Source organism: Ziziphus jujuba, chromosome 1 (genome assembly GCF_031755915.1).
Source record: "Ziziphus jujuba cultivar Dongzao chromosome 1, ASM3175591v1".
Lineage (NCBI taxonomy): Eukaryota > Viridiplantae > Streptophyta > Magnoliopsida > Rosales > Rhamnaceae > Ziziphus > Ziziphus jujuba.
The window spans coordinates 14,671,184-14,689,382 of record NC_083379.1 but is presented as its reverse complement, the minus strand read 5'-3'; the positions used below and the strand labels follow the sequence as shown (position 1 = coordinate 14,689,382).

The following is an 18,199-nucleotide window of genomic DNA, read 5'->3' as shown; positions in this document are numbered from 1 at the left end:
TCACAGAAAATAATAACAATAATAATATGAATTTATGCAACTGAACATTTTAATAATATCAATTTGATTCGGAAAAAGCTTGAGAACGATTTAACAAAAAAAAATAAAAAAGTAATAATAATAAATGTATTGATTTGAAATGAATCTAAATAAATCAATTAAGCCATAGTCTAATTGCACTACCAAGGTTAGATTTACAATTTAAAGGTTTTATCATTGGACTGTTACTGTGAATAAATCACCCACGAGCAGCCGGGCAATATAAAAAATAAAAAAGAAGCTGATGTCTTGTAACTGCATCATCTAGAGGTTTGGGGTCAACAGATTAGCTTCCGACCCCAAAAAGCTTTTATAAATATTTTTAATTGCTCCTTAGTCCCAACCTAGGAGTTGATCATCTTTCTACAAAAACCATATAGATTAGATTACAATTTTAGACCAATAATTGTCACATATTTAAGTGTTCATAGATGAATCTGGGTACAAGTACATCCATGTATGCATGTTTACTTACTGGGTAGACAAAGTGGGCTTTCGAGCATTAATATTGATTAGCTCTATTAACTTTTTTTCTGAGAATAAGTATACATTTTGCATTGAAATTCCTAAAAGTTTCAAAACTATCACAGAGCATGAAAGTGAAACCCCAGAATTCAGCCCCAGAAAGCATTAAGACCCATAACGACCGGTAGGGGATAAGAGATGTTTATCCTATTGCTGTTCCAGAAATTTCAAAAAGAAACATAAACGGTATTTGATTTGTACACCCAAAAAGTAATTGAAACGACAAAGACATGTGATGCCGTGGCACTAAAATAGAGTCTTTTGTTTGCATTTCTCTACACGAAGCCAACATTTCAGAGATAAAATGTCTTCATAGTTTATTTCTAAATTATTATCATTCCACAAAATTTTTTTGTGATACGTGATAAAAATTTAATTAAAAAAATTAAAATATTAAATTATATCAACTATTTTAAATTTATATTAATAAATTTTTACTATGCGTCAATTATTTTGTGAAAGAATAATATAAAAATGGATGGTTTGAAGACTGCTTGATTTTTTTTATTTTTTTATTTTTTCCATTATTTCATTGTCATGCCCGGGTGATAATGGGAAATGCAGTGTTTTTTCTTAGAGAAGTTTCCCTTTTTCCTGAAAACTAAAATTGATTTTTTTGGTAAACTCCAAAGAATTATGGTTCCGAGAATATGCCGCGTGAGAACAGAGTCAATGTCAAAAGGTGCATGAAAATCCAAAAAAGAAAATGATGTCTCAAGGGAGTGTATCAAAGAATTAATTAGCAAGAAAAACTATTCAAGGCACAACAACATTCATTTATAGCATTATTTAATTGGCAAACTACTTATTGATATTGAATAAACTTGATAAATCCGGAGCAGAGAGTCGTTGTCTCTCTCTCCGTCTAACAACAAATTATTTTAGGATCCAAAACAGATAACCAATAATAAACATCACCACATCTATGGATGAAAGGCTTAAAATGCTACACACCCTACTTGATTTAAGTTCCCACATTGACTTTGTACCAAATTCAACGTATCGTAGCGACTTAGAAAGCAAAAATTAAGTGGTCCCGGAATTATTAAACCTTATCTTACAAAACCTATTAGATCCCATCCAGCTACCCTATGAAAAAGAACTTGATGGTTCCGGTACCATCTAATTTTGTTATTATTATTATTATCCTTTTGACTTAGACCCCATATCTACATCCACAAGTGCTTAAAACCAATATTAGTAAAATATAGCTTCACACAATGGGCATGGTCTAGTGTAGTTTTGTTTTTCCCACAATAATTTTAATTTTACGGGTATATTCAATTTAAATTTTAATAAATTTTAAATTTTAAAAAATTTAATAAATTATTATAAAATTTAATACATTTTATAAAATATTTATAAGAATTTAACAAAATTTTTAAAATTAATATTAAAATTCATATTGACAATCTTCTTTTTAAATTTACTATTAAAATCCTTTTAAATTTATTATTTTTTAAATCTTTTTAAAATCAATAACTTTTTTGATATTATTAAATTTTAAAAGAATTCTACAAAATTCTAATTGGATATATCTAAATTATAATAAATTTTTATAAAAATTTTTAAAATCTAAATTGAATATAATTGGATTTGTATATATTATTTTAAAATTTAAATCGAATACCTCTAAACTTCTAAATACTTTTAAAATCTTTAAATCCTAAATTAAATACACCCTAAATGTATCTCTATTTTAGAAATTAGAGATAAACCTCCAATATAAAATTATGATAAGACATTTTTTTTTTTGGGTAAATGTGTTAATTACCTTTTTTTTTTTTTTTTTGGGTAAAAGAATGCGCCTAATTACTTATACACATAAAAAGGGGTGATACTGGAGAAAAATGCGCTTAATAGCTTGCAAAATACTACATACAGGGTTGTGTTGTGCATAACATTATATAGAAAAGAAAATAACATTTGGAAAAATAAATGCTTACTAATTAGGCTTCGTACCTTCTTTAATTTTTTGGCTGTTATTTAATTTGTGATATTGTGGGTCAAGTCAAGATTCCAGAAGGTCTCTAAGGCCATGCTTTCTTTGAGAAGACGAAACCTGAACCAATCTCCTATTCCAGTTGCATGTGGGAATCAGCTGGTCCCTGCCAAATCCAGGTCGGTATCTTTGTGTGGGCAACGCTTCCTCAGCAGCTTGGTTCATGAGCATTAGCATCTGGGAACTACATCACCCAGCTACAAAAGTCGCTCTTTTTTCTTTCCCAACCAAAATTAGATAGTTAAAATAAGCAACAAGAAATTCTCTTACAAATGGAACCAATCACTCAGATGCTTATTACAGTTGAAATGAAATCACAATTCCATTTTATAACTTGAATTACAATAACATCTACTAAAATAACAAAGACTTGAATTGCAATAGAATCAGCTCAATCATCATAGTATCATATGGCTAGAGACTCTTTTAACATCAGCTCCCAAAGACCTTGAAAATAAATTGTTGCCTGCTAATTTTCACATACTTACAAGTCTCTCTTTTAAAGCACAAAATTTTTGTTTAACCCTTGGTTTGAAGTTTGGAATTCATTTAAGGAAAAGATAAATAAAGGAAATTAAATTCCTTACATGTCTTTTTGGGAAATATGAGATTTCTAAAAATACACGTTTTCCCCTTTTTAATTTATCCGAAACATCCTTTTAAACCAAAAAACTAAAAATTAAGTACTTTATTATTTTTTCCTTCTCCCACCCTGTGGATTCCAACCTCCAAATAGTCATGAATGAAAACTTTGATTTTCTTAAAAAAAATTGGCCAAAAATACTTTCAAGTAATATTGCAAGAAATAAACCATAGAATACAGGTAGTTATATAAGCAATAAACAATTCCTCATTCGCTCTTCCCTAGTTTTTTGTGGCGCCAATATGAAATTGGAAGAATGAAAAAATGTGCATTCTACACATTTACTTTACAATGAATATTTCTATCATTTATGTCCGGCCAAGATTTTAAGGCATGGATACTACAGTAGTGTTATTTTTGAAACGTGGAACAAATGTGCAACCTTTACTCACCGCGTTTGGTATCAAGCAATTGGAGAAGGTGCAAAATAGCTAACCTCTAACCAATGTAGAAAAGTTATATTCATTCGTCCTTGAACAAGCTTGTGGGAACCTGAAAGCAGGTATGTTTTAGATGAGCTGCAGCTTGAAAATCCAGAAAAATATATCTCACAACTTACTACAATCAAATTGCTTAATACTAAATAGCCTACAGACATGTTAAAAACTGCAAATAGAAAATGCTCCACATCAATGCTAATACACATAAATGGGAGAAAGAATTTCCTGAAAAGAAGGTAGCATGTTCATTCACGGCATTGTAGACAAATCATAACTTATTTTCATATATAAAGACTCTAGACACAATGAACCCCTTGTTAAAGAATCATGATAAAACAAATATTGGAAAATTAGAAGATATTTAAAAGATTATCTTGTAGGACCCAAAATCTTAAGAAAAGCAAACAAATGCCAAAGTCCCAATATACTTGTTTAAGGGTCCATTGTTTACAAATCATATTGGTTCCAATTTTGTTGAAAGAACATTTTAAGAGAGAAGATATAAACATCTTTATGTGCTAATGTTTATGGCACATTCTAAACAATCCTTCATAGCATAGAAGAGGGGATTAGTTATAACTTAACTCACAGAGTGAGCAAGATCCAAGAAAGATAGAGTAACAATTAAATAACTAAAAAACAATCATGAATAAAATTGCAACATTACTATATACCACATTCAGAGAATAAAGAAGCTAACATTATGAAGCTTTACTATTGTATATCAGAAAAAGATAAAAATGACTCTCTCTCTCTCTCTCTCTCTCTCTCTCTCTCTCCAGGGAAGAATCAGATTACCTTCAAATGATGTGGCATAATCTTGACATCAAAGGGTACATGAAGCCATGCCTCAGGTGAATACAGTAAAAAATTCTCTGGTTTACTGGTATATACATCTGCATATCGATGGATATGATAGGCAAACGAAGATTCTTGACCTGTATCAGTTAGAAAAGTGGCTCCAAAAAATCTATTAAACATTCCCCTCATTCTGTGGCGTGCTTTCTGCCTCTCTTCATTTAGATCCTCCAGCAGCAATTTACAGGCTTCACTTTGCTGATTCTTTGGTACAATTGCATGCAATTTACCGAGCAATTCTTGTACTATATGAAATTTTGCCTTTCACCATAGAGAATGAGAGGCAAGAATGAGATTGGACTCAAATAAATGTATGGAAAAAAAATAAAAGTAATTTTAAAGATTATTGACAACCAGAACAAAGCAGTTTGTTCTTCAAAAAAAACATAAATAAATAAAAAAAAAAAATATTCAAACAGAGTAGCAAAATTTAATTCATTTCTTAAGTTTACCAAGGAAGCTGTGTCAGACAAATAGAAAGCAAAGAACTCTTAGAATCTCTCTTTGTTTGGCAAGTTTGCAAGACAGAAGCCTCAAAACTTAATATACACTTTTCAATAAATGAATGTGCTGTGTCAGGCACATATGACATACCCAGTAGTAGTAATGATGGTAATTAAAATACAAATAAGAAAGTGGCCAGCATTCACAATCAATCCATCTTTAGTAAAACTTGAGCTCCTTAAACTTATCTTGGTGTATGTGCACATTTTTCTCTTTTTGCAATCACATACTGTATATATTCTTTTAATATGGCCCATTTAGCCAGAAATACTGCATGTCGAATTTCCTCATTGCATTTAAATATAATATCCTTGTAACATCATATAGTGGCACTACGAGATAATCAGATAATTGCTTGATAGGTCATGGAAAATTAAAAATCACGAGAGTCAAAGGTACATATGAGCTCATGAAAATTTTCATGCCTGTGCATGTGTGGAAGGGATGATTCCAAAACCAATTAAAAAGATGTCAAAATAAACATACATAATGTATTAAAAGATAAAAAAGGAACACTCTATAAAATAAAAAGAAAAGATTTCAAGAAATGGTCAATAGATGTAAGTGCAGCACATGCAATAGACCCAATTCAACAAAGCTTAATATTCCAAATTAACCAAGTTTAACTGCAGTGATCCTTTTTCATCAAGCATGAAAAGAAACAGAATTTCAAAAACGCCAACAAAACATAAAAGGAAAGATGGAATAAAATGTACCTGTTCAAAACGGTAAGCATCCTCATTTTGTGTGTGGATTTCACTCTGCAATTATTACCAACACATCTTATGATATCATAATATACAAAAGAAGAGCATACTTAAATTTCATAAATATTTGGAAAGAAAGACACATGGAACTCAGATCAGCAATAAAAACCTGAAAAGCACAAGCACATCAATATTACCCCTAACATGGTTATAACTTGTAATTTTGATAATTTGTTCTTTGACAATAATGCATTATGCATTGACTAATGTATTTGTAATACAAAAATCACACAGACTAACCCAAGTTCAACATCTCTTTCTTTGTATTGATACAAAATCCTATCCATGCTCTTTGGAACTCTACAAAGAAAACCTGTAATTATCACAAAGCAGAGCTGTTGCTACACAAAAATAACATTAGTACTTGACCTTTTTAATCCTAGGAACCTCATATCCATGTTACACACCTCAAAATTATATTGGGTCCCCAATACCAGTCTAAGTTCACTACTTGTGAACGCATCGGCCACATCCTAAGCATGATTTGGCAGGAGAACAATCTAATAACATTATGGACTTAAGTGCAGCAATCTGGAAAATGCATTGAAGTATTACAAGTGATTGAGCAGAACCACATTAAAAAAGAAAAGAATGAAAATTGAAAAGGGGAAGCCTAGTTCAATAGTTAAGGCAATAATGAATGTAACATCACCAACATCTATTTTGCATATGGGAAATAAGATTTATGTGATATGATATTATTCTCCACAAATAATGAAGACGTAGGCAAAAGCAACACAATATTATCATCATTGAAAGGCACAAGAATTAAACCTTCAGCATTAATTTTGAAAGGAGCATGACAGGTGACTTACTTCAAGTTCATGGATGATAGCAGCAGTACGCCAACCAGCTTTTGAAGGCCCTCTCAGATCACTAAATAGATGATCTCCAAAGTATATCACCTGACAAGGAGAGGTAAGGTTGAGCTCAGTTTCAAATTGGTGCAAAAACAAAAAACATTAATTTCAAAGGCTTGAATAAAAATACTGATTAAAGTCTTCCAATTCTCAGTTCATTCAACAAAAAGCATGAATTATTCAAATTCAGAAGTAGATCACAGTTTAGATGCACCTCTGGGCCATTCCACTTTGTAATCTGGAGGAAGGATTTAAGGCATCCATGGTAATATATTTTATTTGGAAGAAATGTATCCACCTTTGTGAATGCTAATGTGTCTTTCTCTGTGTCATAACAACTTAATGGAGGTTCGTTCCGGAAAATAGAACAGAGGACAGATCAGCATTAAATATTTGAATATTATTTAATGTATAATTGAAACTGAGAACATAAGCAAATATTCATTACCCAAAAAAAAAAAAGAAAAAAAAAAGGAACATAAGCAAACATTACCTTTAGAGAAAAGATTAACAAAAATTCAAGACCAAACAACACTTTCTAAAAGCAATATGTGTTATGAATTAAGCTTATAATTCAGAGAGATAATATATTTAAATATTTTCATTTCAAAAGCATACACCATATATATATATATATATATATATTATATCAAATGACCTTTTATTGATGGGAAATTGATATAAAGCATAGAGGAAAGGATTGGAAATCCTCAAAAACAAAAATACAGCAAAAAACAAAACTTTAACATTAGGACAATAATAAGACTTATGAACACATCAGCCAACCATGACATCTTTCCAATTTAGAAACAATCAAAGAAAAAGGAAAATCTTTGAAAGTGAACACCAGATATGAATTTCTGGTTAACCTTCTTGAGCAGCTAATTGACACCGATATCTATGGGTATGGCCAATCACTATTTTATTTCTATTTCTTTTGTGTATACTTTTTTTCTTTTTTTTTTTTTTTTTTTTTTTTTAAGTACCTTTTGTCATGGTAAACCCCCCAGCCACGAAAATTTCACAGCAAAAGGTATGGTCTATCAATCAGACCTCATCAGTCATGTGAGGATTAAAATTCCAAAATAAGTCCTCCTTCATTAGAATTATCAGAACAATGAAAAAAAATACTATAGCGTAATCATTACTCTTATGAATGTAGGGACTATAATAATTAGTTTTGAAATCTATTTTAGCGCAAATGGAAAAGACGACAAAAAAGAGGCCGATGAAAAGAAACCAGAATGGACAGCAAAGCAAGCTAAAGGATAGTACCGGAATGGATGCTCAGATGTGTAGAATTCTGGCTTCTTTGCTTTAGCTATTACAACATCAAAAAGTTCTCTCCAAGAGTCTCTTTGACCCATAGAATCCTATCAAGAAACCAATACCGACTGACATATTCAATGACAATAACAAAAAACATCAAAACAATGGCTTAAATACATAATGCAAAAATATGGACATGCATATCTCACATGAAGCTCACATGTAAACAATGTTAAAGTGGTTAACAATTGAGTGCCAAAGCATTGGGTTATCAAACTCACATGTCACATACATGTAAAAGGCTCCACATGCAATTTTAAGACGGGATACCAGTGCATCCCTTGGCTTCTGAACAAGTTACAAGTTGGCTTTCAAATCAAAACATATTACATCTGATCACTGAGGACATATATGCTGAATTTAAATAAATAATTATCTCCAATCATACTAACTGAGAAGTATATTACAAATTAATATAATTCGAGGAATCACATGACAGAGAAAACCAGCCTAGCATGTAATGAATTCTATAATACCATTGAAAAACATAATCTCCAATCTTTAATGCATTCTACACGCTTTAATACAATTTTAAAGTGTAGGATGACAAGGGAACAAATTCCTAAAATTATGCATTTTAATTTCATGTCTATTTTTCTGAGAGAGAGAGAGAGAGAGCCTAGAACTCTTAATTAGTATATCCTTTTCAATCACATACTTCATATAGGTAGGAAAGACAGTTATGCAACAATATTCATATAATATATGCTGCTATCCTACATTTACCAAAGATGATGTAACTAAATCAAAATCCTCTCAATTTTGAATTTTTTTTAGTATACTCAGAAGCATTCTTTTATCAAGTTTTGTAAATCATAATGCTAAGCATAAACCAAAAAACATAGGTAAAAACATGGTAGGTTGATTGAAAGATGAAAATAGATTTAATGAGAACAACAATGGATCAAAAAGTAAAAAGTGAACACATATTAAATCACTGGACAAGTGCACAATAATATAGAAATGATACAATAAAGCCAAAGACTTATCTTTCAAATTTCTAAGTTTGAACGATAACAGTTATCTTTATCAAAGTGAAACAAAACAAAAATCTAATTAGCTTGACAAAACGAGCAATCTCTATCATCCACTTATATTAAGGCCACAAAAGTAATAGTGATAGAATGTTGAAAAATCATTGTGCAAAATTTCTTGTGATTTAAATTACCTCCAACATAAATTGCATCCCTCCATCCACAAAGTAATATGGTGAGTTAGTGAGCAAGAATAGCTTTTTCCCCTTTTCCCTCAGCATCTTTAGAAAGCGTAAAAGCTGACCCTGAAAATTTTTTCCTCACATTAAGAATAATTAACGTGTAAAGAAGAGTAATAAGATTAAATTGGTAACTGAAAAGATGTTACAATAATTTTAATTTAAAATTATAAAGCCAAACCCATCATATCACTTCATATAGCCAAAACACAAGAAAATTCAATAAATAGTAAGACCCTACATTTTTAACAAGGTATCTGTTAGGATCAGAAAGAATTCCTCCATGAACCAAGCCACTTTGGTGGACATACTGAATTGCACGATTTACATCTTGATAGACATAACCAGCATCAAATTCCAGCTTAGCATCAACAAAATGTTGCACAATATCTGCGATGAGGCATGCCTGCAAAGTAGCCACAGAAAATGCAGGGGTTAAAAAGAAAGAAATTGACATCCAAAAATGAGAAAGAAATTGACAATACTGAATTTTATTTGCTAGCTGCTACAAAAGCTTAAGTGCACCTGAAAATGAGCTTACTGACATCCTAAGAATTTAACTTGCAATATATTTCATATTAGAAATAGTTTCAAACTTAAAATTCATACAAAGAAAACTACAGTTGTGGCCCACCCTTCCCCTTCAACCTTCACTTTCACTTTGTTGATCATCTCTACAGGAAACCTAGACTGCTTTTGAATTACTCTTTAAGAATATTTCAGAGTATAGTGGGAATTTAAGTTCATTTAATACTTTTAGTACGAAGAAGAGCATAAAGTATCTATGAGATTGTTATCCATGACTACATAAAATGTGGTTTGCTAGGTTTATTCCTTCTTATGCAAGCCAGATATCAGCTGCCTTCAAATACACAATGGCACAATATGATAACTTATACAGGCAAATTAAGATTGCTAACACTCATTTGGCCATGTGAATGACAAAGAAATATAAATCTGGGGCCTTTAAAAAGGGTGTCTATCTAGAACTAGAACAAATGGAAAATACATGCTACTTTAAAGTGCCATCAATGTAGCGATAGGACTAATTCGCACACATATATTCAGCAAAAGGTGTAGAGAGAGAGAGAGAGAGAGAGAGAGAGAGAGAGGTAGAGATAGTGACATATTGTAATACATTCTAAGTAATATGTCCACAGCCCTTTCTTCCTCTCTGCAAATTATTCCTAGACCGGAAGATATTACCCACCAGGGTCATGTGCAAACTTCCATCCACATTAATAATATATTGTTCATGTTCCTTAGTAATGTCTCAAATGCATGTTGGAGCTCTGTCTACTGCCAACATGTTCAAATGAGCTCCAATACAGGTGTAACCATATTTACAGTCTTGGGTAAGGATTATACCAAAAACAGTAAAACTAACCTCACTAAAGCAAAAGATATCCATCAGACCAACAAGCCCCCGTGCTTGATCACGGCCAATATGTCGAGTGCCATATATCTCTGCTATTTCCTTCCTGCTCAGCTGCAATTAGTAAATAAACACTATAAGAAAAGGGGAAAAAAAATGAATTTATCAAAATCTTTTCAATTGGCTAAGGAAATGCATGCAAAAATAGTTGACCTGAGGGCAGCCAATGTGTTTCTTATTTGAAAGGAATAGCCACATATAACAGATTGATGAATTATAATGAGTTGAAAATGGAAATTCAATTAAGTATGCAAAGCAAAAGCTAAAAGATAACTGCAGAGCTATGTTTTGAATATATACCCATAAATAAAAAAGTTAGGCAATATTGATGATCTATAGAGTCCATTTTTTTTTTCCTAAAACGAAATCCATACTCAGTTCCAGAATTGTTATCCAACAAGATGGAGGTGTAAGGATGAACATGAAATATGGTTATAGGCTTGTGAACCAAACACTCCTATCCTGTATAAGAGAACGTATATTTAACTATATCAAAAAGTAGTCAAGAAAGAATCTTTGAATAAATAAAAGAAACATTTCCACTCCTATTGCATCCTATAGACAAGATGGGACAAACGTAACACCCATGGAGTAAGCCCCTATAAGCACTTCCTTAATTGGTAAAATTTGAGTTTTGATTGCATAATAATTGGTAACATTTAAGTTTTGATTGCATAACCCCATTTCTTTAAGCCTTGAGAGGTCAATGATAGCAATTCCCTCATGACCTGTACAACAAGCTCTAAAAATTAATGGATTTTCTCATGCAGCTGATTTTGAGATCAAAATTTGATGTTCCCAGCAAGTGGCTCCAAGAAAAATGTCCAGACTGCGTATAAGTCAGACTAAATGCAGGTGAAGCATAACGACACTAAGATGAACTTCTTCCAAAGAGGTTTTTGCATTTGGGGCCTTTTCAATGGTGAGGACATCTTAATCATCAATCATACTTTTAGTTCTATACCAAAGTCTTCTCGTTGCATGCAAAAATTATATACCTTCATTTTATTTTTTAAATTTTCGTTGTTGTTTATGATCCTGGTAAACACCTACTTCAAAAGCATCGAGAAGAACCTAGGCACTAGATACAAGAACCATTTTCCACAAACTTTCAGTTGTAGAATTTTAATAGACAATGAGGGAAACATTATTGTCAAAAATACTTAATCCAAGGTACCTTGCGACGACCAAAGTAACATCCATCTGGCTCTATTGTTCCAAAGAAATCCAACTTCAAGAGACACCCTTTGAGCTTATCATAGTACAATCCTCTGATGGGAAAAGTTGGATCATACTTAAATTCCGCACAAATCTTAGGATAGCGAAACTGAAAGAAGGACAGGCAAAATACGCAGTTAACCATACGTACAAGCACAAGCCCATAAACTTCATCTATCAGGTGTCAGCTCAAATGAACAAAAAAAAGCCTAAAAGCCAACCTCGTTAACCAAATGCTCTTTTGCAAGATCGTATATCAAGCTCTGTAAATTTGTGGAGTAATGTGCCAATGTGTAGTCGTAATCGAATCCGTAAACTTGAACATTGTCCAACCTCAAATTCTTATTCACATAAATCCCTAAATTTCAGTTCAAAAATACTTATAATGAATATAAAAATTGTGACACAATGAATTCAAGGGGTGGTGGTCAGAGAATAATACCTTTGGGATTCATCTTTGGCATTTCTTTGAGAGCCTCAGGGATCTTAAGGAAACTCTTTTTGGCGGCAATGAATTCTTGGCGAATCTTCTCAATCTCATCATCGTGAAGCACTGCATCTACTTCCTCTGGATTATTATTATTATTATTATTATTATTGTTATTATTATATCCACTCTCACTTTTCATCATCGGTTGCTCGGATAAAGCAATTGAACCGTAACTCCTACAGCTTCCTCCGCATCCTAATTAAAAATTAAGACCAAAAAAATAATTTATATGTATATATTCATGAACTCAAACTCAATCCTATAAGAATTTTTGGTAGATACATGAACATTCATTTCTAAACGTATATAAAAATTTTGTACAGTGATAAATTCAGAAAGACAGAGAAATAAGCCAAAAAAAAAAAAAACCTTCTCCATGTCCATGAAATGGAAAGCTCGACCTCTGCGATAGAAGAGAAGAGATGAATCAGAGAATGGCAGAGAAAATAAAAAGAAAAAAAGAGGAAAGAGAGAAATAGATACGTGAAGGGAAGAGCGAAGAGGAAGAAGAAGCCTGCGAAAGTAGGCCATGAGAATGGGAAAAGCTATTAGTCAGCTCTGCTCTGCTACTGCTGCTGCTTCATATTATATATAGAAATAGAAGAGGAAGCTAGGGCATGATGAATGAGTGTATGTATTTAGAAGAAGAAGAAGAAGGGTGTTATTTGTTGAATGTTGTTGAGGAGGGTGAGAAGGAAGGGAATGGGATTATTGGTTGTTGAATTTCCGAAAATCGAGGTTTGTCGCTGCTCAATAGGAGCCACCAGCCGTCTTTTCTGTTTTCTTTTTTTTCTTTTTTTTTTTTTTTTTTTCCCTCGTTTTCTTTTCTTCGCTTTCTTTTTCCCAACCCCCAAAAGACAACAAAAAAATGTGTCTTTTTCTTTTCATCTTTTCTCATTTTTCCTAAAAAGAATCAAAATGTCGATTCCATTTATTCTTTTTCTTCATTTATCTTTTATTTTTTTATTTGTTATTCAGTTAGATTTGGGTTACTATTATTTTGTTTTTATTTTTATTTTATATGAATCAAACTTCAAATTTAGATCAAATATTTATATATTCTTTTTATGTCTTCATTATAAACAATATTTATTTAAATTTTATAACAATCTAATTTAGGATAAGCATTAATAATCATTTTTAAATTTTAAATTCAAGATATGATATTATCAATCTTCCTACAAAGAGAGTTTGGATCCTGTCTTGAAAAAAAAAAAATATATATATATATATATATATATTTTATGGTTGCAAGAAATTGGTGCATCAATGTTAATTACAAGAAACCATTATTGATCCTTCAATAACTCTTCAAACGAGCTAATAAAGCATACGTTAATAGTAAACACCATTAGCAACCAAGGAGCAAACAAGTGTCCCAAAGATATAATTAATACCATAGAATTCAATCCTCAAATTAAACTATTAACATCTTAATTTTTGTAGTAAAAAATGCACCATAAAATTCAAAAAGAAAAAGTAATTAATGTGTTTAAATTTATATAAGTGGGATTAGACAATATATTATAGGGTGTGAGATGGTATTCCCTAATTTAGTTGGATGGATTAAGAGTAAAATCTTGAAGGTTGGGTTGAGTAGGCTGCAGACGAAATGGTAGTGGTGGTGGGTAAAAGTTTGGTGGCGGAGTAGCACCACTAGTAGTAGCAAGCTGAAGAATACTACTTGCTTCCTCTTCACCACCAAATGGAAACTCCTCCAACACATGATGATGATGATGATCATGTCCATATCCATGTTCCTGCCCACACTTTGCTACCATTGCCAGCTGATGATGATGATGCTCCATTGCTGCCTCATGATGTTCGTTTATCTACAATTTGTACATTAATATTATTATTATGCAAAACATTAATTCATATATATAATTAAAGAGCTCGCGGCAAGTTGTTTTTGCTAGCTACTAATTTGTAATCGAATAAAAGCTCATACTTACCAGATGGCACATTTGGCTATTTTCATCTTCCAGCATTTGCTCCTAGTTAATGTCACAGATCAAAAACAGAATTAGATCCTCATCTATGAAATCGATCTATAAATTATAGAGAAAAAGAAAGATATATGAGTAGCTCTGTGTCAGGGTTTTTTGATTTCTTACCTTCCTTGTAAGGTTGTCCATTTGCTGCTGTAAAATCTCCATCTGTACAAAGTCCAATCACACAGTCCAGATATTATAATAAGGAAAAGATACAAACAGTGTGGCTATGCAACTGATATACACACACACACACACACACACACACACACACACACACACACATATATATATATATACACATATATATATATATGTCTATGTATATATATATATATATATGTCTATGTATATATATATATATATATATGTACCTTGCGATATCGAACTTTGTGTAGAGAATGCTCCAGCTGATGCTCAAGTTGTTCCAACTCATCAAATCTTGCGAAGCTCAAATCCTCACCGGTGTAGAGTTTCAGGCTCAGTTCAAGATCACGGGTATCTTTTCTTATTTTTGTCAGTTCACCATGCATTTGTTCCTGCAAAATTATATTGTTTTTCTTTTATTAAGTATTATTTGGCTGGGAATTTACTAAGACTAATCATACATATATATATATATATATATGGAAATAACAAGGGACTTAATATATTAATGGAATTAATATAATATTTACCTGTTAAATAAACCATGCATGCGTATAGTAAATGCGTATATATATGAACAGCAAATATATCATGAGGTGTGTAATAATTTAAGGAAATTAAATAACTAAAATAAAATGAGAAGTGTAGAAAACTAGCAATTTTTATACAGTGTCATAGTGCTGCGCCTGAATTATTCGTGATGACATCCCTGCTGTTTCAATCTGGTACCTTCTTATGAGCTGCTCCATACTGTGAAACAATCAATAATTTATATTATTGATCAATTAATATATAGACAAAGGATCATCAAAATTAATATTTTTTGGATAGCTGATTCAATTTGGTTAGTTTGCACATTCAATATTTAATATTTGACTTGAACACATATATATCTGCCAAAGAAAAATAACATACTTAATTTTCATTGTACTCCTAAAAATATATGTTTGTAAATTTGAAATAATTTTATATCTAGCATTGTAAATAATATGTATAGCTTTAATATGTGTAAATGATCAGAAAAATTAAGTACTTGAAATCAACAATTTCTTCAAAAAATAAAATAAAAAACAAAATTAAACTTCATCCATGAAATGATTTGCTTTTACCTTGTTAATTAAATACATATATCATGCCATAAAAATGGAGGATATATATGTACTATAAGATTATAAATATGTCTTAATAAAAAGGAAGAGGAATCCAAATACAAATGAATGCAATTGGAACCTTATAATACTATATTATATCACAAGAAAGCCTAGCTAACTATATAGTTAACTACATATGCAAGATCTATATATATGGAAACTGGAAAACTAAAATCAGATCCATGGTTAATCAATTGGACCACATAAATTCTACTCCCAAGTCCTGGAAAATGGAAACTAAAAGCACACTTAATATTCATGAGCAAAATATCAAGCAGATCATCATATGGAGATTAAAAAGCAAATTAAACCTAATAAGTTTGCATCATGATCACCTGGTTGTATCACTGCAGTACTCAAACAACTTGCCATTGCCTGAGAAGATGATAAGTCCGATCTGAGCATCGCAAAGCACCGAAAGTTCATGAGCCTTCTTCAAAAGTCCTGCTCTGCGTTTCGAGAAAGTAACTTGCCTTGTGGTCTTGTTATCTATCCTTGTGATTGAAATCTTCCCACGACCCATTTACTGATTTCTAACTTAAAAAACTTTTTATTTTCTTTTATCTTTTAGTCAAAAAAGAAAAGCAATTAGTTTTCTGCTGTTTTCAGTTCTCAATAAAAAATAAAAATAAAAAAATCCCGATTTACATATATATATATATATATATATATATCAAAAGGAAACAAAAACACCCAACAATTAGCCACCTATAAAAACGGCAAATAGAGTGCATAATTTAAAAAAGAAAAAAAAAATGTTGAGATTAGGAGAAAGCTGTAAGAGTATAGTATTACTTGTTTGATTTCCCTTTCTGGATGAGAATTAAATGGGGTTGTAGAACTATAAACAAATTAATAAGAACTGCTTTACGATCAGTAGTGGAAACTTTGCTTTCTAAAAACCCTAAAGATGGTGTGTGTGTGTGTGTGTATATATATATATATAATTATATTGTATAATCAATTTTTGAACACTGCAAAACAATAGAGAGAGAGAGGAAAGGAAGAGAAAATGGAAGTGGGTTTGGTTTAGAAATTGGTATAGCTTTATTACCTGCAGGTCTTTCTTTTGCTTTTGCTTTCTTGGATTAGAAGGTTTGGTCGTTTGGAGATCATGAATACCAAGCAGCTAGAGAGCTGATCAACTCAACTCTCCATATTTAGCTCATTTTACCTTAGGAAATGGCCCATACTGTTGCCTAATATTTACAAACTTGCCAGCTCTGTCTTACATTAACCAGCAGGCCAAGGCTAACCATGTGGGGATCTAGATCCCATGTCTTCGTCTTTGTCTTCATTAGCAGTACTCCGAGTACACTCTAAATTTTATTGACCATATCAAAGTAGATTTTAAAATATTAAAACATAAACAGAAGATTATAGAAAATAAAAGAAACCAATTGATTTTATGTAATATCGTTATTTTATCAATTCGTTAAAAAATTACATCTGAATTGATAAATTTATTTTATCAATTTTTTTAGGATAAAATTAAATTTAGACATATATTATTAATGTACATAGCAAATTTAAATATTAGTGGATCAGTTTTTTCAAATTCTAATACAAATTAAATTTAAGAAATTGGACAATTTGGCACTATACAATACTTCAAGGATCAAGGAAATTGCTTAATTTTGCTTTAATTTTACATAGCCAACATTTGTGTATACTCAATTTATATATATATATATATATGGAGACTAATTGGGGTTTATGCCTGCTTGATCTTTTCATAGCTAGTGAGAATTCCTAACGTTACAAAATGAGGGATATTTTATGCTTTAAATACTAAAAATTTCAAATCCGTTTTAATATTTAAATTCAAATAATATTATCAAGCATCTATTTACGCACACATGCCACAAACGTATCTCTCATTGAACCAGGAATTGCTTGCCCATTAATTAATGATCTCATGTTCAAATTAATAAAGCATAGTGCCTAGGAATTGATTATACTATCAAATATTTTTTCTAAATTAGTTGATGGTTTCTCAAGTGACTTTTTAAAATTTCATTAATAGTCTATAATGATTCTTCCTTTTGTGTTCACAAACATATATAAAATTACTTTGCTTATTATCAAAATTTTAGTAATTTTATCAAAATATTTATCACAACAATGATGAGAATAAATAACTTATTCTTTTGATAAATTAATTGGTAATTATTTGGCTAGCAATATAAATAAAAATTATCTTTTTCTTTTTTTTTTTCTGTTGACATCAATAAAATGAGCTTCTTTTAATAAAATAATTTGTCTGCGAAGTCAAAAAAATAATAACAATGATAGATAAAATAAACCCTAATTGATAGGTTAATTTAACCAAACTAATTTCTCTAATTAATTTGGTTATAGCATCTAATTACGATTAATGTCAAGGGGAACAAATGGACATTGCATATTTACTTGCTGCATGGCTTCCACAAATGAAACAGCAAAAAAGCCTCGGCACAGCCACTGCCACTGGTGGTATACAAGTAATTTCCAATCATGCGACAAAGTGATGTCATGCTGTCTCACTCTTATCTGACAATCTACGACCTTAATTTATGAATTTTTCCAAATTCGGAAAGATTTT

At 31.2% G+C, this 18,199-nt stretch overlaps 2 protein-coding genes across 3 annotated transcripts; both read right to left on the bottom strand.

The window, feature by feature from the left end:
* Positions 1-3,393: 3,393 nt before the first annotated feature.
* LOC107420960 (uncharacterized) lies at positions 3,394-13,142 on the bottom strand. Of its 2 annotated transcripts, XM_016030070.4 has the most exons (15): positions 12,807-13,142; positions 12,693-12,726; positions 12,456-12,518; positions 12,276-12,386; positions 12,055-12,191; positions 11,793-11,942; positions 10,568-10,669; positions 9,422-9,586; positions 9,136-9,246; positions 7,914-8,011; positions 6,853-6,976; positions 6,594-6,683; positions 5,728-5,772; positions 4,448-4,768; positions 3,394-3,701 (listed from the first exon to the last, which is right to left on the bottom strand). In XM_016030070.4, exons 1-15 carry the CDS (start codon positions 12,852-12,854, stop codon positions 3,672-3,674), a joined length of 1,629 nt encoding a protein of 542 aa, XP_015885556.2. In that variant the 5' UTR covers positions 12,855-13,142; the 3' UTR covers positions 3,394-3,671. The 2 variants fall into 2 exon arrangements, with proteins under 2 accessions (XP_015885556.2, XP_015885548.2); XM_016030062.4 differs by having other exon boundaries at positions 12,276-12,518.
* A 546-nt stretch (positions 13,143-13,688) lies between these two features.
* On the bottom strand, positions 13,689-16,780 carry LOC112491651 (MADS-box protein defh21). Its single transcript, XM_025073734.3, has 7 exons — positions 16,670-16,780; positions 15,951-16,179; positions 15,133-15,214; positions 14,692-14,856; positions 14,441-14,482; positions 14,279-14,320; positions 13,689-14,155 (listed from the first exon to the last, which is right to left on the bottom strand). Exons 2-7 carry the CDS (start codon positions 16,136-16,138, stop codon positions 13,877-13,879), a joined length of 798 nt encoding a protein of 265 aa, XP_024929502.2. The 5' UTR covers positions 16,139-16,179; positions 16,670-16,780; the 3' UTR covers positions 13,689-13,876.
* Between the last annotated feature and the right edge of the window lie 1,419 nt (positions 16,781-18,199).

Bases quoted from the DNA above. Each gene is read 5' to 3' on its own strand.
- LOC107420960 (XM_016030062.4), bottom strand. From the start codon at position 12,854: ATGGCCTACTTTCGCAGGCTTCTTCTTCCTCTTCGCTCTTCCCTTCAC. The intron at 12,727-12,806 runs GTATCTATTTCT...CTTCTATCGCAG, and splicing joins CTCTTCGCTCTTCCCTTCAC to AGGTCGAGCTTTCCATTTCA. The intron at 9,587-10,567 runs GTTAGTTTTACT...GCTACTTTGCAG, and splicing joins ATATCTTTTGCTTTAGTGAG to GCATGCCTCATCGCAGATAT.
- LOC112491651 (XM_025073734.3), bottom strand. From the start codon at position 16,138: ATGGGTCGTGGGAAGATTTCAATCACAAGGATAGATAACAAGACCACA. The intron at 14,857-15,132 runs GTATAAAAATTG...ATAATTTTGCAG, and splicing joins AGGCGCAGCACTATGACACT to GAACAAATGCATGGTGAACT. The intron at 14,483-14,691 runs GTACATATATAT...GACTTTGTACAG, and splicing joins ACAAAGTTCGATATCGCAAG to ATGGAGATTTTACAGCAGCA.